General features: G+C 33.0%; 2 protein-coding genes across 2 annotated transcripts; both read right to left on the reverse strand.

Annotated features, from left to right (window-relative positions):
• Positions 1-3,345: 3,345 nt before the first annotated feature.
• Positions 3,346-9,447, reverse strand: LOC130712543 (uncharacterized). Its single transcript, XM_057562374.1, has 12 exons — positions 9,273-9,447; positions 9,005-9,085; positions 8,826-8,910; positions 8,604-8,736; positions 8,366-8,532; positions 8,196-8,218; positions 7,882-8,045; positions 7,721-7,771; positions 5,772-5,838; positions 5,006-5,090; positions 3,461-3,581; positions 3,346-3,375 (listed from the first exon to the last, which is right to left on the reverse strand). Exons 1-12 carry the CDS (start codon positions 9,445-9,447, stop codon positions 3,346-3,348), a joined length of 1,182 nt encoding a protein of 393 aa, XP_057418357.1.
• Positions 9,448-17,617: 8,170 nt separating this feature from the next.
• Positions 17,618-18,547, reverse strand: LOC130714484 (basic leucine zipper 43-like). Its single transcript, XM_057564380.1, has one exon. The coding sequence runs from the start codon at positions 18,410-18,412 to the stop codon at positions 17,819-17,821; it is 594 nt and encodes a 197-aa protein (XP_057420363.1). The 5' UTR covers positions 18,413-18,547; the 3' UTR covers positions 17,618-17,818.
• Between the last annotated feature and the right edge of the window lie 4,575 nt (positions 18,548-23,122).

The following is a 23,122-nucleotide window of genomic DNA, read 5'->3' on the forward strand; positions in this document are numbered from 1 at the left end:
AAAATATATATAATAATAATGAGGAAACTGATAAGATATACACCAAAACAACCTCAACACGGTATCAAAAACCCACACGACCAAGGCTGCCCACCAAAAAGAACAAAAAAAAAAAAATTAACCCAAAACAGCGGCAAATAAGAACAATAGCCTCAAAAACTAGAAGCCGCAATTTACTAACAATTTAACAACTAACATTTGCTTATCAAAAAATAAAAAAATAATAAATGTTGCGACTCTTCTCCCAAATTCGTTGAACCCTAATTAATTACTTAAAACTTTAATATGTTGTGGTAGAAAGAGTATTACCACTAGCTTCCTTCTTCAATTCAAATCATCAATTGAAGTGTCTCTATTAAGCTTTTGAAGGGTCTCGAATTAGTTATACATATACAATGTTTTTCCAAATTTTGAGTAACGCGGTTCTTTGATCGAATGTGGCAGTGCTAGATAGAAAGCAAGGAAACAATAATGAGCTTGGTGGTGCAGTAGATACTAGATACCCACCATAGTGGAGGTATCAACAAAAGTCATCTTAAAATAACTGAGAAAAATGTGTTTTGTGTGTATTTAAGTGCAATCAAACACACACACACATAACCAACATAGGTTGGCAGGTTTAACTCTTACATCTTCATAGGCCGATGGTTCAAACTCCTTTGGGATCAGTAAAATCTCAGTTGGTAGGCAATCTTTCTCGAGGAAATCCATTGGTTCTCCTTCCTAAGAGTGAGCCTCTGCTGGCCACCCTAGCATGTCACTGCGCTCTGCCTTGTAGTCTGAAAACCTTTCTCGGGGAGATTCGCTAGAGCTCCTACCTAGGAGCAGGCCTCTACTGGCCTCCTAGCATTCTATTGCGCCCTGCTCAGTAGTCTGGAGATGTTTTCTCTCTGTTCTACCATTTTTTTAACAAAAAAATAAAGACTTAATCCTCAAATTAGTCCTTGTCTTTGTCTTACAGTCTGATCTAAGTCCCTCCCCGAAAATTTTTGTGGAAAAGGTCATCATCAATGCAAAACATATGGAGCAAGTCCTCGTCGGAGCCCAGAGCTCCGGCGAGTGATGATTTGGCCTACTGACTGTATTATTGGTGTTGATGTGGCTTTAAAAAGAAATTTAAAAATTTGAAAAAATATTACACATCATATGATTAACAAAATTAAAAACTATTACTAATTCTAACCCTAATCTAATTAATCAAATTAAATTTCCTCCAAACTTATCTCAATTCCCCCCCCCCCCCAAATTAGCAATCATCCCTACCGAATTAGGTTCATCTTCTACAACCCACATCCCAAAATCTCTCTTCTTCTCTTCCACAGGCCACCACCACCAATTTTTCCCTTTCTCCTAGCCGGCGGCCTCCACCACCACCATAGCCACCTCCTCCATTTCATCTCCAAACCACTGTCGAACCCACCACTCCTCTTTCTGATATGAGGCCGCCACCATTTCACTCCAGAACCGCACCACCACTTCAGAATCGCATCGCCGCACTTCACCACTGTCATCACTTCTCCCAAAAGAGATCCAACACCGAGCCACAACCACCCCCGCGGCGCCGCCGTCACTTGCTCTCTGGTTCCAGCGCCGCCACGCCGTCGTCGCACGTCCTCCTTGTTTCCGCCACCATCGTCATCTCTTTTTCTGGTCCCAGCGCCACCACCGCTCACTCTCGGATTTGAACACAGCTTCAGCGTCCACTGTCTTCAGCCCCTTTATGCTGCTGATTCATGGATTTGTCCCTTAGAACTTTTCTCTCTTTTCTTTGTCTCAATTTCTACTGCTAGTGGTCTTTATTGGTTAAAATAAAGAAGAAGAATTTGTGGAGAAGAAGAAGACGATAGGCTCCACGGGAGAGAAGAAGTCGAAGAACAAGGGGAGAGGAAAAGAAGAAGAAGGACAGATTGGGATGATTGGGAATTTGAACCCTAAGTTGAGGAGAAGAGGATTTGGGTTGCAGATGATTTTTGTGATTTGGTTGGGATAATTGAGAATTTGGGTTAATTTGAGGAATTGGAATTAATTTGAGGGGGAATTGATTAAATTAATTTATGTTATTAAACCTTAATTTTTTATTTTTATTTTTTTAATTTTTTTAAAGTCACACCAGCACCAATAATACAGTCAGCAGGCCAAATCATCACTCGCCGGAGCTCCGGGTTCCGACCAGGACTTGCTCCAGACGTTTTGCAATGATAAGGACCTTTTCCACAATTTTTTCCGGGGAGGAACCTAACTCAGACGGCGAGACAAAGACAATGACTAATTTGAGAATTAAGCCAAAAATAAAACACACTTATTTTTTTAAGATAAATTGAGGAATTATTCAGAAAAACAGAAACACCAAATAGAGAAAAAGGACAAGCAAAAATTATATGCCATAACAAAATACCAATCTAATGACAAGCATGAGAAGCATCAACCTCCCTCAACTCCTCGTCTAACCCTCAGGCCTCAGATAGCCTTCAAATCATATATACTAGTTTTTAACCCGTGCCTTGCACGGGGAATTTAATTTTAGATTTTTTTTTTTTTATTTTTGTTAATCAACTAATATCTTTTTTATTTATTCTATATAGGTATTTGGTTTATTTTTCGTTTTTTGCACATTTGTGATGTAGGTTTTTTTTTTGCAAAGTAATGTGTTTAAGGGTCGAAAGCACATTTAAATTGACGTATGCATGAAGATTTGCAAACATAAAACGATTTATTGAATATTTGAGTAACATGGTCAATATACGAAAAACAAATGTCAAAATGTTTGAAAGTTACCACCGAGGTCAATTTACCAAAAAAAAACACATTGTCAACGTGGGTAAAGACATAAAAGTGAAAGTTTAGCACATAGGTTCTTTATTTGTAAACAATCTTGAGGAAATGCTACTAATTCTTTGAAAACTTGATCTTTTTGAACATTTATGCATCGTTACTTCCAACAACTTTTGTTATGGATCCTTCGTCTGAACGACGTTTAATAGGTGTGTTGGAGTCTTCAAGTATAGGTGGAGGTGTGTTTCGCTTAACACTTTTAGTGATTGTCTGCAAAATAAACATATTTTAAAATAGTGATGACCAATGTCTAAAACAAACCTATTTGACAATAGTGATGTACCTCAATCAGAGATTTTACATTTGAATCGGAAATATCAAAATTCATTTTGTAGATAAAAATAACCATTATTTAGCAATAAAAGTTTAAAATTTTACCTTTGTTTTGAATTTTGAAATTATTTGTTGGTCCTTGCAAATTTTCAAGACGTTAAATGCTGGATTAAACTACCTTCCGCATATATCCTTCCCTTCAACCTTGAAAAGAAATTTCTTGTGCACTAAATCTACAATTTATTGTCGGGGGTGTTCCATGCTCCCGGTCTACATAAATTAAAATGAAAAAATTAATATATTATGAATTAAGTGAGCATTGAAAATGTACCTTTTTTGACATGACTATGTTTACCTTTTCCATTTTTTCCAATATCTCGTTGCCTTTTTTGTTCATCAGATAACAACCTTCGCGATCAAAAACGGTAAACGTTGCAGATCCAGTATCATCAGCAACATTAAGCAACAATTTGTACCTGATGTAAACATTAATAATTAAATAAATTGAATATTTTACAAATTAATTTATTTATCGAATTTGTAGATTACCGGTAGGAGTGACATGCTTGTTACATTTTTCACAATAATATTGTGCTCCGTCAGAGTATGCTGCTGAGTTACATTCACAGTCATGGTAATACCAATCATTTGTGCTCTAAATTTTCTTAATCGTGGCATATATAATGAATATTGTACGCTGTAGAAATGAATTAAATGAAAAAAAAATTGTAGTTACAACTGATTGTTAGATTAACAATGATAATAACATATGTAAATGTAATACTTTTAAATGTAAATACTCAGTAACATGTTTTTTAAAATGGGAAATGATTGTACTTGATTTTGTTGTTATTTTTTTAGATAGTAATTTATTTATAGAAAAAGTAATTAAATTTGTATAGTGTAAACTTTATTTTTCTAAAAGGAGGGATTATATTGTCTATTGTTTTTATAACTGAATATAAAACACACTATTTAAGATCCATTAAATACGTTCATATAAGAGTTTTTATATTTATTAAATGATAATAAATATACTCGTTAAAAGACCTTTAAGTAGCTGAGTTTTTTTTTATTTTCTTTTTTAAATACGGTATTTACTTTTAAAGATTTTTTTAAATTGATTAAAATTTAAGTTTTTTTTTAAATTAAATAAGTGTTCCAACATTTTTTTTACAAAAGAAATTAAAAAGTTTTTTTTAAGAATTGAATATAGTAGCTGTTGTTTTAACTGTTGACTATGAATTAATCTTTTTTAAAAATGTTCAAACCGTGTATCAAATATTTTTTTTTCCTATTATAATGTTATGAATTTAAAGCAATTAAATTCAATGAAAGAGTATAAGAGTTTATGGTCTAATTAATTGATATTTCATCCCATTATTCATGTGTTGTTAATTTCCCATAATAGGTTATTATTAAATTAGTTCAATAAGTATTTAAGTTTGTAGTTAGTGTTTAAAAATCTCTAACCCCATGAATTTTGTATTTAAAACGCATTTCTGTTTATTGTAATCCTTAACATTATATGTTTATTTACTAATTTAATAATATATTCATTAATACTAAGTTAATAATATAATAGGTAATTGTTTTATTTAATTAAAACGTTGAATGAAAATCAATGTCTGTTTTTTTTTGAATAAAAAAATGTCTAATAAATTAAATTAAAAGTGATGAGAACATACCGATCTGCAAGTAACCAAATTTTTAATATTTGTGCTTGAGAAAAGCGTCAGGAACTCATCTTTTTCATTAACTTTAATCTTTCAATCACAATGTTCATTACTTGAGTCTGAATTGCGTCACACTCAAATAATCTTCTAAAAAACAAAAATTATGTTGTTATTTGTCATCTAAATTTGTTCAAAGTAATATGAAATCCACAATACATACATACCTTTCTCTGTAGGACACTGCTTGTGGAATGTTAGGATTGAACATTACTTTAGTGCAGTTTAACTCAGCAGTCAGTTTATATTCCCCTGGAAAAAAAATGAGCGATCAATTGTAAGTTTAAGTTTGAACATGTTGATTTATTATATAGAAGTTTATGTTTGTTTGTTGCTCAAAATTATTAAATGTACCTTAATGAATTGTTACAACTCCAACAATATGATAATAACAACATGTTTGTTGTCTTTTGAATTTAGAAGTGCATCCAATTCGTCGACAAATTAGCCGTATAAAAAATATTTAATTTTTTTGCTGTAAAAAAATTAAATAAAAGTTGTTAACTTTCTACCGTAGGAATTTAGAGAAATTAATAATACTAATTTGTTATTGATAAAAACAAATTTATCCTTGAGATTCAATTTCAATGTCTCTGCTCTGCGTATGGACTCTGTTCCGCTCAAATCCGTTGTAATTTCCGACGTGCGTTACTTCGCTCATAGTTTGAATGATGTCAATACATGGAAGTGTTGATGTATTTGAAGTTATTTAAATAAAGGTATTTACATACCAACTAAGAACCGCTCGTCAAAGTTAGAATTTAGAATTTCATGCACGTTGTCAAATAACAGATCACGCACATGAAACATATCTTTATTATATGGAATCATCCTTATTCTACTTTGCAAGTGTATCTTATAGATATGCCTAGATGCACTAAGACCTCGGAAATTATGTCATACCTTAGAAATATTCAAAACGGTATACCAAACCTTCCGTGATTATATTGGCAAAACGTTCATGAAGGTTATGCCTACACTCTGCATGGATTGTTTGACCCTAGAAATGAAGGAGTTTCATATGAATTTATGTCTGTGAATTAAATTAAAATACAATTACATATTTAATAGGCTTAATTGCACTTTTGGTCCCTCACGTTTACCCTTTGTGCGGTTATTGTCCTTAAAGTAATAAAATTGCAAAAAACGTCCCTCACTTTGTCAAACGGCAGCACTTTTGGTCCTTCATCCATTTTCCGTCTAAATTTTAACAGTTTCCGTAAAAAAATTAACGTTGTCAGGTTTTCCAAAAATTCTTCATCTTCTTCATAACCTTCCTTTCTCAAACCCAGAAAATAAAAACCGCAGCCATCTCCTTTAAACCAACACCCTTCCCTCAATCTCTAAAACTTCCTACAACATAGTAAACCCTTAATCACCAACACCATTCTCCCTCTTTAATCTTTATGCATGAATAGCTTTTCCTTCCCCACTGAGACTAGAGAAACCGAAATTCAAAAGGGAATTCTTTTCAAGATGACCCAGATATGCAAAACTGGAAATCAACATAGACAAAGACACAAGAAACAATTTTAATTTGCAGAAATGGAAGTTGAAAGGAACAAAACAAAGAAACCCAAATATAAATAAATAAATAAAAAACAAATCCAACTTGTGGAACAGAGAAGTTTTAAAGATTGATGGGGAAACATCCATTGAGTTGCAATCACAAATTTCAGATATATAATCAATGCAGATAAAGAGAAAGGGTAATAATTTCATTCAAATAGTGATACAGGCAATAACTCAGGACCAGTTGGGATCTGAATCTGTTGGCCCATTGCTTCGTCTTCTCCAAATTTGGGAAAGGGTTTAATGGGGGTTGGGTTGGGGTTTCGGGTGGTGGGACAGAGGAGAAGATAACGAAATTTGGGGAAGATGAGGTTTTTGGGGGAGAAGATAAGATTTTGGGAGAAGAAATTCGGCGAAGATTATGATGAAGAAAGAGATGAAGATGAAGATGATTGAGGAAAATAAGGGTTTTAATTTCATTTTCATTTTTTGTTTTTGACAAAACCGTTAAAATTTTGACGGAATATGGATGGGGGACCAAAAGTGATGTCGTTTGACAAAGTGAGGGACGTTTTTTTGCAATTTTATTACTTTAAGGACGATAACCGCACAAAGGGCAAACGTGAGGGACCAAAAGTGCAATTAAGCCTATTTAATAATAGCGAAATTGTTTCTGGTTTACATACATTTCGATCCATCAACAACAGATTATAGAACGAACCGTTCTGTCCTTCCTCATCTTCTTCCTCCTCTTCTTCAGCAAACCACGCCCTTATTACTCGAACGACAATAGTCCAATCATGTGTTAAAGGAGTTAGTTGGTCAAGTAGGCTATAGTTCGGATTCATGATGCAAGGAAGTTTTGGAGATGAAAACTAACGTCTGTTGATTTTGGCCTGAACTTGTGTGTCAAAGGAGATGTATACTAAAGTATATATATAGGCTCATAGCTCTTCTGTGATTCCTAATTGATTTTGTTTTGATTTATTATTATTTATTTTTTTGTTGAAGCTCGAATTTTTATTAGTATAAGTTGAAATTTTTTAACAAATTAATGCGTTATTCAATTTTTTACTTGATTCCGAATTTTTCATTTATGTATGTAGATTTTATTTACTTTATTAATGCACATAATTTTGTATAATTAATGTATATAATCAAGTAATTGTAATTAAGGAATTATTACTAAGTTGTTGCTTGATTTTTTAAAAATAAATTCGTTAATGTACTTAATTGTGATGGATGAATTTTAAAATTAAATCAACGTTATTAATTTTGTTTTTTTTAATTCTAATTCAAAAGTATTTTAATTCGATATAAGTTGTTCATGGTCTAAAACAAACTTATATTTAAAAAGTGAAAACCAATACCTCCGTCAGGGATTTCAAATCTGTAACAGAAATATCAGAACCGCTGGCCTCCTTCATGGAAAAACAAAGTTATGTAGAAATTTGGTTAGTTTACTTTTATGTATATATGTATAACTATAACTTTCAAGTCAAATGTTTAGGGCGTGAGTTGTACTACTTACATTGTGAATGAACTTCATAATAATGTCTGCATCTTTGCAAATTTTTTTAACCGTGTATGTAGACTCAAACCTGCCTCCAAAATCCTCCTTAGCCTCGACCTTGAAGAGGAATTGCTTATGCATTATGTCACAAATCTCTTGGGGAACACTCAATTTATCACCTCCTACAATCAATACATAATAATTACATTTATGATTACGTAGAAATTGAATGTTGTGTTATACACTTTTGCCTTTATCATATTGTAAATATTAAAATACCTTAACAACATTTGCCTCGACATCTTTGGCTGATTTTTGAATAATGGAAAAACCTTCAAAATTAGAATCATGAATTCTGCAGATTCAGTGTCATCGGCCACAGAAACACAAAGTTTGTACCTATGAAGTTTAAATGGAGAAAATGTGTATGATGAATAACTATTCAACGTTAGCCACCTTTAATATTGTAATTACAAATGTACTTAGTTAAATATAGTATAACCTGAGGGTAGGATTTGCAACATGTTTATTGCAATTTTCACAGTACCAAAACCTGCCTTCGTTGTGCTTAACAGATTTGTTGCACTTGCAAGCTTTGTAGCTCCAATCATCAGGTATGACAATCTCTTCAATACTTCCAAAGACAATGAATATAGTACGCTGGTAATACTTTGAAATTAGATTTCAAAATCGTTATAAATAAAATTTAAAAATCATTTGTGGAAAGGGAGGTGACTTACTGTTTTACAGTCGACCAAACCACTGATAGTTGTCCTTGGATACAGCTTTAAGAACTCATCTTCCGCTGACGGACAACTTAGATCTGTTATTTGGCTTAATGTCTGGTTCGACGTTTCATTGTTCTTGGCAAGACTAATAACATACCAATATCTTTGACTTTCGAACATAATATATGGTTAATAACGATATAGAAGATGTCATCATAAACAAAGGAAAAATACCTTTTTCGCAGACAAACAACATCGGGATGATCCGGGTTGAACAGTAGTTTGCTGCAATTGAATGCATTTTGCAATTGAATTTCTCCTGAAAATAATGTTTGCCACAAATGTGTCAGATATCATGTACGGAAAACAAAATATGAAATAAACAAAAAACATGACGCGGTAATCAAATTAACCTTGAAATGTTCTGAGTTTGGCAAGTAAGAGCACCACAACAACATTGGAAATATTTCCAGCTTGCAGGAAAGCATTCAATTCTTCAACATATTCACCAAACAAAACACATTTTGTGTGAGGGTTGAAATTGTAAATGAAAAATAAATTGAGGAAATAAAATATGTGTATCCATAATACATTTTAAAAAAACATTGAAAACAAACCCTCCAGAATAATAAAAACCATAATTTGTCGTATACTGATGAAAGAATCACATAAAATACTTACCAACCAAAATTTGTTGATCAAATGAAGGGCTTAATATCTCTTCAAAATCAGCAAATTTGAAGAGGTTTAGGGGGACCTTTTCAACGCTTACTGGAATGACTTTGGTCTCAAATTTGAAGGTTATTTTATCCTGATTCTTACATGGCCTGAAGTCACCAGTGTTGTTTCCTACCATAATATCATGGATTGAGTACACCCCCCCCCCTTCGTTCATGATCTTGTCAAAACGATAGACATGTTGCTTTCTGACGAAAGCATGAATCTTGTCACCCTATGTAAATTGCAGGACGGACGTTAAATGGTAGTATATAAATTAGAGAATGAAAAAAATTTGAAATTCAATTAAATATTTGATAAGTTTTCTACCTTGCCATCAATTAGCAACATGTTGTAGGATAGAGGTAACCCAGACTTGTCTGCGAGTGGATCATGCCAACTTCGAATGACTCGAACAATTAAGGTCCACTTTTCCGTAGAAGGATTGATTTGAGAGAAAAAAAAGTTCATAGTAACAGGTATAGAAAAAACGCAAACTAAGTTAGGATTTCAACTTATGATTTGGATGGATGAATGATATAGTTTGTTAGGTTAGTCTCTATTTATCATGTAGATGTATAATAGGCAATGGTCATTTCCTTAATGAATATTGGTGGGAAATGGGTATTGGAAACCAGTCTAGGAAATTAATTTCCTTACATAGAACTTGGCTACCGAATTTTAAAAGTTTTAAATATTTTTAACTTTTTTTTATAATTTAAAAATTTGAAATTATTTTACAACCAAGGAAAAAGGGATTCATGTCATTAATATTTTTATATAAGGAAATTCATTATATAATACGTAATTAAATAATTAAACATTTTTTTAATTAAGTGTTTTATATATGGAAATAAATAATTAATTTCGAAAATATTTTACTTAAATAAATAGTCAATGCATTAAAATTTATTTAATTATTTTAAATTTCCTTATTTAAAAAAATGAAAATAGCATTTATTTCATAAACCATTTAATGTTTTTTATGATTTTAAATAAGGAAATAAATATAATTAAATGTTTTATATAAGGAAATAGAAGGAAATAAATAATTAATTTCAAAAATATTTTCCTTAGATAAATAGTAAATGCATTAAAATTTATTTAATTATTTTAAATTTCCTTATTTAAAAAAATGAAAATAGCATTTATTTCATAAACCATTTAATGTTTTTTTATGATTTTAAATAAGGAAATTAATATAATTAAATGTTTTATATAAGGAAATTGAAGGAAATAAATAATTAATTTAAAAATATTTTCCTTAGATAAATAGTCAATGCATTAAAATTTATTTAATTATTTTAAATTTCCTTATTAAAAAAAACGAAAATAATATTTATTCCATAAAGCATTTAATGTCTTTTATGATTTTAAATAAGAAAATTAATATAATTAAGTATTTTATATAAGGAAATAGAAGGAAATAAATAATTAATTTCGAAAAAATTCATTAAATAAATAGTCAATGCATTAAAATTTGTTGAATTATTTTAAATTTCCTTATTTAAAAAAAATAAAATAGCATTTATTCCATAAAGCATTTAATGTCTTTTATGATTTTAAATAAGGTAATTAATATAATTAAGTGGTTTATATAAGAAAATTGAAGGAAATAAATAATTAATTTCAAAAATATTTTCCTTAAAAAAATAGTCAATGCATTTAAATTTATTTAATTATTTTAAATTTCCTTATTTAAAAAGAAGCAAAAATAACATTTATACCATAAAACATTTAATGTCTTTTATGATTTTAAATAAGGAAATTAATATAATTAAGTGGTTTATATAAAGAAATTGAAGAAAATAAATAATTAATTTCAAAAATATTTTCCTTAAATAAATAGGCAATGCATTAAAATTTATTTAATTATTTTAAATTTTCTTATTTAAAAAAAATGAAAATATCATTTATTCCATATAACATTTAATGTCTTTAATGATTTTAAATAAGGAAATTAATATAATTAAGTGATTTATGTAAGGAAATTGAAGGAAATAAATAAATAATTTCGAAAATATTTTCCTTAAATAAATCGTCAATGCATTAAAATTTATTTAATTATTTTAAATTTCCTTATTTAAAAAAAACGAAAATAGCATTTATTCCATAAATCATTTAATGTCTTTTCTGATTTTAAATAAGGAAATTAATATAATTAAGTGGTTTATATAAGGAAATTGAAGGAAATAAATAATTAATTTCGAAAATAGTTTTTTTTAAATAAAACTTGGCTACCGAATTTAAAAAGTAATTATTTTTTTACCTTTTTTTATCATTTTAAAATTTGAAATTATTCTAAAACCAAGGAAAAGGGGATTCATGTAATTAATTATGTAAACTTTTTTTTCATCTTAAAAATGGAACTTATTTCAAAAGCGATTTTTTTTTTTGAAAATGGTATAAAGCAATATATGGATATCTTATTATTATAAATGGCCGGTGAATGCAAAATTGTCAAATATATCAAGCTTGATTCAGCCTACAAGACAAAGTGATGAAGGCAAGGAAAAAATTGTACGTGTAAAACAAAGGAAAAACAAAGTAAATCACGAGAACAATTCCAGAGTGAAAAAAATAACAATTAATCTTGGATTTTATTTGATAAATAAAGTAAATCATGAGAACAATCCTCTCATGTAGAATGAGAAAAACAAAACAACGAAAAGATACCCAAGACAAAACAACCCTGACTAAATATTTCAATACAACACCTTAACTTCATTAATTCTATTTGCTATTCTTTGAAACCTAAAACAAACTATGTCACCGCCTCTAATTTTCATTAATTTGTAGAATTTTCTCCAACCAGATCCTATACGCGCATCAGTAGATTTTGACGAAAGCACGTTGCAGGGGATGTCGTCTATCACACCAGTATGAAGTTGTACCGGAGGTGTTCCAAAACTTATAAAGAATGGAACGATCTGAGAAGGTAATAGATGAAAAAAAAATGCGAAAACAATTATGAAATTGTAAAAACCATAATAAAACACATTGAAGTTAAAAAAAAATAAAGGAATACGAAAATTAAACTAACCAATTCGTATTGTGCACAGCCACATTGACATGCAGTGAGGGTCAGTACCAACTGTGGATGTTTCCGTTCGTAAAAAACAACCACTTGAGATCCATATCTATTTTTCCAAAACTTTAATCCTGTAAAAAAAATTGTTGAAAGGGAATGAGGAGAATAGCATATTAGGGTTAATAAAACATGAATTTTGAAGGAATGAGATTAGATTACAATAACATACACCAAAGACATGAAAAATTGATTTCAGATGAGAAAAAGTACATACCTTTGTATAATCATGAAGAACCAGAAAAAGAGATCTTGAAGCCATGTAGAAAGGCTCAAAAAATACAAAACGCAGGAGATGGTTGAAGAAGCAGTGTAGGTCTAGGAGAAATCCAAATAATGGAGAGATGAATGAAGAATAAGAGTCTTATATATGCTTTTAAATAGAGAGGAGTGTAGGTTAAGGAGAAGGGTGTACATTAAGAGGAAAGGAGGAATGATTGCCATGTAGGATTTTAAATGAAATTAGCCAATCATAAGATGCCACGTAGGCGATGATTGGACCTAGAAAAACCCCTGAATGTATATATTATGGATATATATTAACTAGTTCTCACAATTTTCATTTTGATCAAGTGGTTATGCTCAAATTCTGTGGCCATGAGGAACTAGAAGCACGAACCAAGAATCAAATGGCAAACAACACCTTAGGGACATGACTTAGGCATCAACACGAACCAGAAACGTCGTTAAGTAGGCGCAACCATAGACGGATCTATGTATAAAACTATGAGGACATGTGCCCTCACTTGATTTTGAAAAAATCATTAGAAAAAAATTTGAGTAGTAAAAGTATGTGGTTTTTTATGGTTTTTTTTTTTGTAAAAAATGCTCTCACTTGGATTTCACATTGCTAAATGTCCTCACTTGAGTAGTTAAAGTATGTAATTTTTTATGGTTTCTTTGATAAAGAATGCTCTCACTTGTGTCTCATTTGGTAAAAAATGTCATAACTTCTAATGGTATATATTAATTTTTTTTAGCACAACATCAAATTTCTGAATCCGTCCCTGGGCACAACCAAGACTAACCAGAAACATAAGTGAAGGGCACCATGACGAACTAGAAACGAGAACAAGAAAAAAACAGTAAACATGAACTAGGGGTGCAAATAAACCAACAAGAAGAGCATCAAGTGTGTCATAAAATAGACAAAGGCTCGTACATATACAACGACGCTCGACCTTGACATGAGAACGCGAACCAAGGGGATGCGAGGAAAACGACCCATGCACAAAAGAGAGCATACAAGAATACTACGATTGCAAAACTAAGAACCAAGAGAACAAGAGCAACGTTAGTCACTTAACTGTGAACCAAAATCACAAACGACACAACTAACCCTAAATAACAATAAGAACATCGACGACTCTGAAAAGCAAATCAATCACGTCTTTGGCTAAAAGACTCGTAATACCATGTCAATAATTTCTCGCTTCATATCTTTCTTTCATATTATTCACAATATAAATAAAGCTTAGATATGTTTGGGAGAGTCACGGCGAGGACCCATGGGCCAAGGCTGAGAGGAGACACCAAGGAGATTTTGGACACTACATCTTAACCCAAAACCTTAAGGCATTAGGTTTATAGGACCTTCTCCTTATAAACTCTCCCTCTTACCTTGGTTTCTCCAATGTGGGACTTGACTCTAACTTTTGATTCCAACAATCTCCCCCATGGTCCTCTCGTCTGCAGAAGTTATCCACCATTGCACCGTCGTTCGCCGCTAACGGAACCTGCCGCCTAGCCACACTGTTAGGAGGACTTTCGACACAAGAAGTCGTCATGGTCCCACGAACCATCGGCTCTGATACCACTTGTTGGGAAAGTCACGGCGAGGACCCATGGGCCAAGGCTGAGAACAGACACAAGGAGATCTTGGACACCACATCTTAACCCAAAATCTTAAGACATTAGGTTTATGAGTCCTTCTCCTTATAAACTCTCCCTCTTACCTTGGTTTCTCTAATGTGGAACTTGACTCTAACACTTGATTCCAACAGTTTGAGGTCTCTAACTTTATAAGAGAAATCAAATTTGATCGTGAAAAAATCCTTAAAATGTTATTTTTTAGAGTTTTTTATTAATAAATTAAGTCATTATGTCTATGTGACATCAATTTCAATCAATCAACCTTCACATGACAAACCTACTAAGGTGACACTAGTCATTTTCATATCGGTTTTTGTTCCTCCAATTTTTTTTAATCACATCTAATCATTTTCTTTTGCATTCATGCATCATCTTGTCTAAATCTTACCCAAATAAAAAACCCCCCAAATCAAAATCCTAAACCATCTTCATATTCTTCTCTAAAATCAACTCACTGTTATCTCATTCCTGATGCCCCACCCTCTCCTGAATCTTCAAGGAGTGAGATTTGGAATTTTTTAATTATTTATTCTTCAGCTTCCTATACTGTAAGTATAAACGAATCCGATGCGTCAAATGCCTCCAGCTCGTTGTTTATCCAGCAAACGGATTTAGAATTTGTCGTGACTCGTGGCTTCTAGAATTCTAGTTCGCACTGCTCTTATGAAATTAGCAGGGCCGGCCCAAGGGTAAAGCCACCCAAGCAAGGGCTTTAGGCCTCCAATTTTTTTTGTTTTTTCTTAAGTAAAAAAGGCCCCCAAAATTAAAATTAACAAAATTTTATATTAGATCAAACATGTTTCAAGGCCCCCAAAATTAAAATACGCTTTAGGTCTCATTTGGTGTTGGGCCGGCCTTGGAAATTAGGTACCATTTAAATTTGGTTATTATTATGTGTTCTGGATAGAAGCCAAGTTATTTTATGCATAAACATTTGAGCCTTTTATAGACGCGATCACTTTTTCCAAATCACAAGAAGATAATAGTGGGTTGATCTTCCAGACATGGTTTCTCCTTTCACTTTCATCTTCTTGTTGGTGATTTGGGAGAGGGTGAGGCATGGAGGACTCCGATAATAGTGTTTTTTTTTTTTATAGTAAATTGGTACAAATTATTCATTTTCAGGGTTCAAACCCTTACCTTTCACTTGCAATTATCATAAGCTCAATCATGTGAGCTACCCACCCCACCCCTCCGATAATAGTGTTGATTTTAGGGAAGAATATAAATGTTATTTAGATTTTTTATTTGGGTGTTTTTATCTGGATAAAATTTAGGGAAGAGGATGGAAGAAGTAGACGCATGAATGAAGGTGGAAGAAAAATGATTAGATGTAATCAAAAAAATAAAAACTTAGAAATTAAAATTGATACGAAAAAGTTTACGTGGTCACCTCAGCTGATTAGGTTCGCCACATGAATGATTGACTTGTCAAAATTGCTGACACATGCATTAATACTTGATTTGATTAATTTTTTTTTCTTCTCATATATAACATCTTAAGGATTTATTTTTCAGTAACTCGATTTGATTTCTCTTATAAAGTAAGAGACCTAAAAAATATTTAAGCCTATAAATAATACAAATCATTATAGCTCTTAATTGCAATTCCTAATTTGTGCAACTTAGAATAAGAATATATAACACATACCATATTCCTAATTAGAGGAGGGACTCACTTATGCATTGTTGGACTTGCTAGGACACCAGGCAAACCACATGAAAGGGAGGGGGACTCCGCGAGTTTAAGTGAAGACGCACTTCGTTTTCGTACTTCAAACTTGGTGTCTTGGGGTTATGTCGGTTGGCTAGGTCAGCACCCCCACTCTTGGGGATATTTAGATTACAGAGCGAGTCCTCCCTTTAGGATCAGAGCGTCGGACCTGACATGAGGATTATTAGGAAATTTCAAGACCTCATTCATAATAAATCAGATTCTCTCTTCAGCTAAGAAAGCACAAACCCTATATATAGAATTTCTAGGTCATGACGACAATATTTTTTGTGGACTAGCTAGATGCCAGGCGTCGGAACCCGCATGAAAGGGAGGGGGACTCGGCGAGACGCACTTCATCTTCATACTTCAGACTTGGCGTCTTGTGGGCTGGTTAGGGTGCCACGCCCTAAGGCATGGCACCTCCGCCCTTTGGTGTCTTTAGACTATGAGGCGAGTCCTCCCTTTAGGATCAGGGTGAGATGTCTGGGTTTGGGTCAGAACTAATGTGAGGCTCATTAGGCAATTGTAAGACTCATTATGTAATGGACTTAGGATTAGGGTCCTTGCCCGGCTATAAAAGGCAAGACCCAATTCATAATAAATCAGGTTATCTCTTCCGCTAAGAAAGAGTTGCACAAATCCTAGATCTAGGATTCCTACATAGTGACGCGAACAATTATATAATTGAGGCTTAATTGCACTTTTGCTCCCTGATCTATCACGGTTGTGCGATTTCACTCCCTCGTGTTTAAAACGAGCGATTTTGCTCCCTAAAGTTCTAATTTGTGAAAATTGGGTCTTTCCGTTAGATTGACATCCAATTCTTAACGAAATTTGCTGATGTGGCATGTTCATTAATATTTTATTAATATTTTTTCACTTAATCATTAGTTTTTATTCACCATTCCCTCTTCTTCTTCTTAACCCAGAAATACAGTAATCCTCAACAACCCGGATTTCTGAAATCACACACACTTCTAAAACACCAACTCACAAAGAAAAAATACCTCTCTCACAAACCAATTCTCCCAGACGGCAAGAGAGAGAAAGAAACATGACGGCCTCTGCTTGCAGCTACCTATGTCAGCAATTTTCGTTTACAATTGGATGTCAATTTCACGGAAGGATCCAATTTTCACAAATTAGAACTTTAGGGAGCAAAATCGCTCGTTTTAAACATTAGGGAGTGAAATCGCACAACCGTGATAGATCAGGGAGCAAAAATGCAATTAAGCCTATAATTGAAAAAAATAATAACAGATTTTCTACCTAACAGAGAGTTTGAAATAGGAGAGAGATGAGAGATATAATAGGTAATGTGATAAATAAGATGAGAAAGAAATAAGAGAAAATGAGCGGAAATTTGATAGAAGAGAATGTGAGTTTGAATATCAAAACTCCCAATCAAATGCTTTCTTTACCATTGAAGCCTTTCCTTTTCCATTGAACCAGCCTTCTTTTAACTCTTCCATTTTCATTCTGGGGTTAATTCTGTTTTTTTTTTCTTTCTTTCTATGGATAATCTGAATCAGAGGCAAAAGTTAGTGGACTATGAAAATTATGTAGATACCATTTCATTTGTTAACTTTACGACAGGTAATGATAGAATCATGCCATTATATATATCCTCTCTGCAGTATAGTCCTAAACGTAACTATGTTGTAAAGTACTACATGGCCCATAATTTTTTTGATCCTAACGAAACCAAGAAATAAATGTATCTGGCTGTTATTAGACATTGTTTCTATACTCATTCAGCTCCAATGCTGGATAATAATTAAAGTAAGAAGCAACAAAGTATAGTGTGTCCTTTATTATGTTGAATATATAGCCTCATTTTAACAGCATGTCTAGTGATTGTTTTGAGGACTCATCATCACTGAGTTGTGGAATATTGCACAAATCTTCATCAAAATCTCTCATGGTACTACTAAAAGAAGTGCCAAATTGGAGGTCTGCAAGAAGCAAGCATAGATCAGAAGCTTCTTCCTTCAGGCGTGCATTTTCTTGAAGAATCCTGTCATGGGACTCAGTTACATGGTTCAGTTTGTCAATAAGGTTGTGGTTCTCAGTCCTGAGTCTAACCACCTGTGACCAAAGTTCATCTAAGTGCTTCTGCTTCCTCAACCTTGATCTGCGGGCTGATTCTCTGTTCGATATCATTCGCCGCTGTTTTCTTTCAATGTCAATTTTGTTGAGCTGGTACTCATCTGCTTCATCAGAAGTTGAGTTGCTGTTGGGGAAGTGTGAAGAAGGAGGGGAAGATTGATGGCTTGCATAATGGAAGAAAGAGTTCGGCAACTGGTTTAAGAGAGTATTTAGATGGAGGTTTGGGATGTCACTCTGTAGAAAGCCAAAGATAGATTGTGATAGGATTTGGTTTTCAGGGGCTTGATAGGGGACTTCCCTGGTCTCACTGAGAAACATGACTGCAATTTACACTTGAAGAGTATATGTTGAGAATATTGATGAGAGGTTGAGATGATAGGAGAAAGTGGTGTGAGAAGTAGGTGGAATTTATAGGAGGATGAGAGCTAGAAAAGTGGGCCAGTTTTAGCTAAAAAGAATCAGTGTTGAGGACTTACATGAGCATAAGTACTTAATAAGGATTATTAATTAGGAGGGGCTTCTAATGTGTGCATATGGAGTATAAAATGGCTCCCATGAAAAGGCCACATTTTACATCCACTTTATTATACTATCTATTTTTCACTTTTTATCACATCAGATCATAATCACATGTCTATAGTTTTCTTTGTTTTTTAATTTTCTCAGCTCTCAATGTCTACACTAATTGAATGTCTACCCAACATTTTCCTTACCAAATTTACTAACACTGGTAAATTTCTTCTACACTCCTCACTCAGCCTCCCCTCCCACCTACTTTACATCTTGTCTCCCTTATTCCCTTAGTTATCAGTTATCACTCTGCCCATATAAGAAAAGCGAATGATTAGAAAAATTGGTTAAGGCTACCTTTTGAGTTTGGAAGTAAGTGTCAAAATACTGCCATTATCAATACTTCATTGCTAATATTGATAAAATTGTGGAAATGTATGATTTGAAAAGTTTGGGCACCAGATATAAGAGACAAGAAGATATTGGGGTGGGAGGGTAGTGCTTCGATTCCAATTATAATTTAAAATGAAAAATGGTATGTGAAAGTAAATACGGAACCAAAAATAAGGTGCCAAAGTCAAGGAGGACTTTTAATTTTCTTTGAGCTATCTACCCAATTTCTGAAGCAATGGCGAAAATAAAAATAAAAAACTCTTAAAGCCAATGATTCCTTCTGATAGATGACGCACAGAAGGCTAGTTTTAAAAAATTTATGGTCATTTTTAATTTGTTATCTTAATAATATATAATGTTAGCATTTTATTGCTACATAATTTCCAAAGTGGGTCATATTGCTACATAATTTCCAAATGTTAGCATTTTATTGGTTGTTTCCATTGAATTTTCACATGGCTTTTTCTAATTGGTCCAAATGTTAGCATTCTATTGGTCGAAATTAATGAGTCAATAAATCAGTAAATCAATAAATAAATTAATAAATAAATAAAAGCTTATTCTGCAATCAATATCAATATCAATATCAATATCAATATCAATATCAATATCAATATCAATATATCAATATCAATATATATATTAGAAAAGAACAACTTCTAGCTAATCTAATTGATTGGTATTTCATTTCAGGCTTCCTTTGATCATTATTTGGAAGACAAGGGAAGAGTAATCCGAGTCTTATTTCCAAAAAAATCAACAACCGAGCAGCTTAACCAGGTACTAGCTATTCTTTTTCTAATTGATGTTGGTTTCTAGCACATTAGACTTATCCAGCATATTAGATTGAAAAAGTTTACAAACTATAAGATTTATAAACTGATTAGATTTGTTTTCCTTTGGCTGTTGTTGTTTGTATTTGTGTATAATTTTCAAATTGATATGTTTTGTTTTTATATTCTAAATTAAATGATTGATATTATGATTTGTTTTGGCTAATTTAGAAGATAAGATTTATAAACTGATTAGATTTGTTTTCTTTATGTTACTGGCTTTGAATGAATTGTATGGAATAATGATGTTAGTGTTCAATTGGGGTCTTCATGCCATCTGCATTTGTAATGATATAACATTGTTGTTTTGTTTTTAGCTCTACTTTTCTCCAAATTCATTTACTTTGATTGGTAAAACTGTTTCGAATGAATCCTTTTTAATGTCTGTCATTGTTTTATCTGTTTTTATGAGAAGTAGTGTGATAAATACCTATCAAAGTGTTCATATGAGTTTTTTTATGAAAATAAGGAAAACTATTCTGTTAGGGAAAAAGTCATGAAAGAAAGCTGTGATTCCTGCATATTGTTTGGCTTTCAATTGGGAGTCAATTGTTTACATGCTCTTTCCTTTTCATATTATATGTTTAGGGTGACTGAGGAAGTGGTGAATGAAGCTGAAAAGAATATTGGTGATGAGAAGCCTGCAGGCGAGGAAGAGGTAGCAGATGTAAACAAGGAAAGCCCTGTTAATGAAATAGTGAGAGGCCTCTATACTTTCATATTAGTAAAACAGGAGATGTAAAAACTTATTTGAAAAGGAAGTAGATGGGTGCTGACCAAACACTACCATTAATATCTCCTCCAAATTGAAGAGAAGTTTATAAGAATTTTAACTTGGATGTTTTTCCTATGTTGGATAATTTTAGTTATACATCAATACTATAAATTTTAAAGGATAAAAGAAGGGAGAACAAAAATACAGTTTCCTTGAACTGAGACCCACTGAAACGTTAGAAAGCAAATTGAGTTGTTTTGCCTGACTTATTAATAGGTTTGCAGCGCTTGCTTGACAATTTTGGTGTTGAATATACACTGCAGGAGTCCCTGAGCAAGGTAGGTGAGCTGGTTACAAAATTATGAGAATTTGCTGATTGTCCACGTGAAGCTACTTTATCTCAATGGTGAGTGCTCCTTCATCAATGGATCGTTGCTCCCTGGGAGTATCAGTAAAAGAGAAAGGTAGCATGCTCTAGCTCTTTGTTATTATGGAGCAGATAAGGACATGGTAGCACTGGCTCTTCTCAGAAATTTTTTGAGTAGTAGAGCAACATATCTACCTCTGATTTTACACTGTTAACAAAGCCTGACATTGTCTGCTCAGAGAGATAAGCCTTCATCAAACTTTGTAGTTAGATTGTTCTTGTTTTTTGTTTTTATTGTGAGATGATAACTTCTGATTCATGATGCTTGCTATCTGTTTAAGCATGCACAGAACTAACCTTTAATTGAGGTAGTGTTTTCTATATAAATTAGACTATTGCATAACATGTGAATCCTTTTCTACATTTGATGCATATTTGTAAAGAATAGAGCAAAGAATTACATTAGACAATGTTTGGCCAAACTTCTCCATCAATATTTTGAGATGCTTTCAGCGTCATTATGTAAATACACTACAGATGTTGAGGATACGATAACTGGATTCAGAGGAGAGGTGGCAAGCTGTTTGAGATGGTGAGACATTCTTCCCACTTTATTGTTTGTAAACAGATTGGAGAGGGTTTTCAAGTGTGAAAATATTTTGCGGAGGCCTTTAACCTACACAAGTAAAAACTTGTGTAGAGTTGCACAAGCCACTTTTTACCTATCATAGCAGGTTTTCAGATTTAAAAAAAAAATAATTCAAAAACATATTTATTAGTGTATTAGTGAATTAGTTAATTCAGGATTTAAGTTAATCTCATCACCATCTTCAACCTTCTTTCATCATATATCTTCATCATCTAACATCAAAAAAATCTAGGAAACTAAATTTATTCACATCAATTTTATCATTCTTGCATAACTTTTATTCCCCAACAACAACAAAAACTGAAAAAAAAAAATTATTTATTATCATCCACATAATTCCAGATTCAACAACATATTACAATCAATAAAAAAAAAAACAAGAACAGAGGAGGATGGTAAGGTTCACGTTTTCTATACAACTTGGAAAAAGAAAAAAAAAGACAAGAACCCAGGGGAGGTTCACGAATAACTGGAAGGAGAAGACTCCGACCATTTTTTTTTCCTGTTTGTTTTCCTGTGTGTTTTCAGGAGGAAGGAGAAGACTTGGACCATGGCTGGGTCATCTCTGCCGCTGGGCAGGTCGTGAGGTTGAAGATCAACAGCGAAGCTTCCAAATCTGGGGCGGATCGATTGAGGTTTGGGGTGGGAGGGGTGCTGCACGGTATGGCAGGGAAAGAGATAGAGGGGTAGAGAAGGAGATTGTGGAAGGGAAGGTCGCAAACCCCCAACCCCACCAAACCCACAACCAACCTCACCCCATAACCACCCCCACCGCAACCCAGACCAGCAAACCACAACCCACTCGAACCCAGAACCCACCCACACCCAACCTCACCCCATCCCCAACGCAACCCACAGTGCAAATCGACCCCACCCCAGATCTGAAACCCAACCCGTCGCTCTGCTCCGCCGTCGTCACCCAACCCCCAGATCTGAAGTTGAAGTTGTGGGTTTTTTGGAAGCAGATTTGAAGGTGTGGAAGGGAAAGGATGATCAAAGATGGGAAAGGATGACCAGAGAGAAAATATTAAAGGACATGAGAACAAGATTTGAAGGGTAGTGGAAGGGAAAGGATGACCGCAGATTTGAATTTGAAGGGTGACGGTGGTGAAGTTGAAGATGAGAGAGAAGATGAAATGTGTGTGAGAGAAAGGGTGTGTGATTAAAGGATAATTGATTAATTAATAAAATAAGTTTTTTGAATTATTTTTTTTATAAAAAAACCGGAAAACCTACACTAACAGGGTAAAAAGTGACTTGTGTAACTATGCACAAGTTTTTACTTGTGCATATTAAAGATTTCCATATTTTGCACCTATTTTTTTTTTTGTTTTTCTTGAGTGACTTGGTTGAGTTTTGTTCTACAATTGAAAACCAATTGAGTGACTTGGTTGAGTTTTGTTCTGCACAAAGTAATGAATTAAGAAAATTGTTTTATTTCCTTGATTATTATTATTAATTTTTGTCAAGATTGTTTAACTTAATATGCTTTCAAGTATTATTAATTTTCACATACTATAATTTTCTCCTACAATATGTTCCATGTATGTTTTCAAGAAAC

Source organism: Lotus japonicus, chromosome 4 (genome assembly GCF_012489685.1).
Source record: "Lotus japonicus ecotype B-129 chromosome 4, LjGifu_v1.2".
NCBI lineage: Eukaryota > Viridiplantae > Streptophyta > Magnoliopsida > Fabales > Fabaceae > Lotus > Lotus japonicus.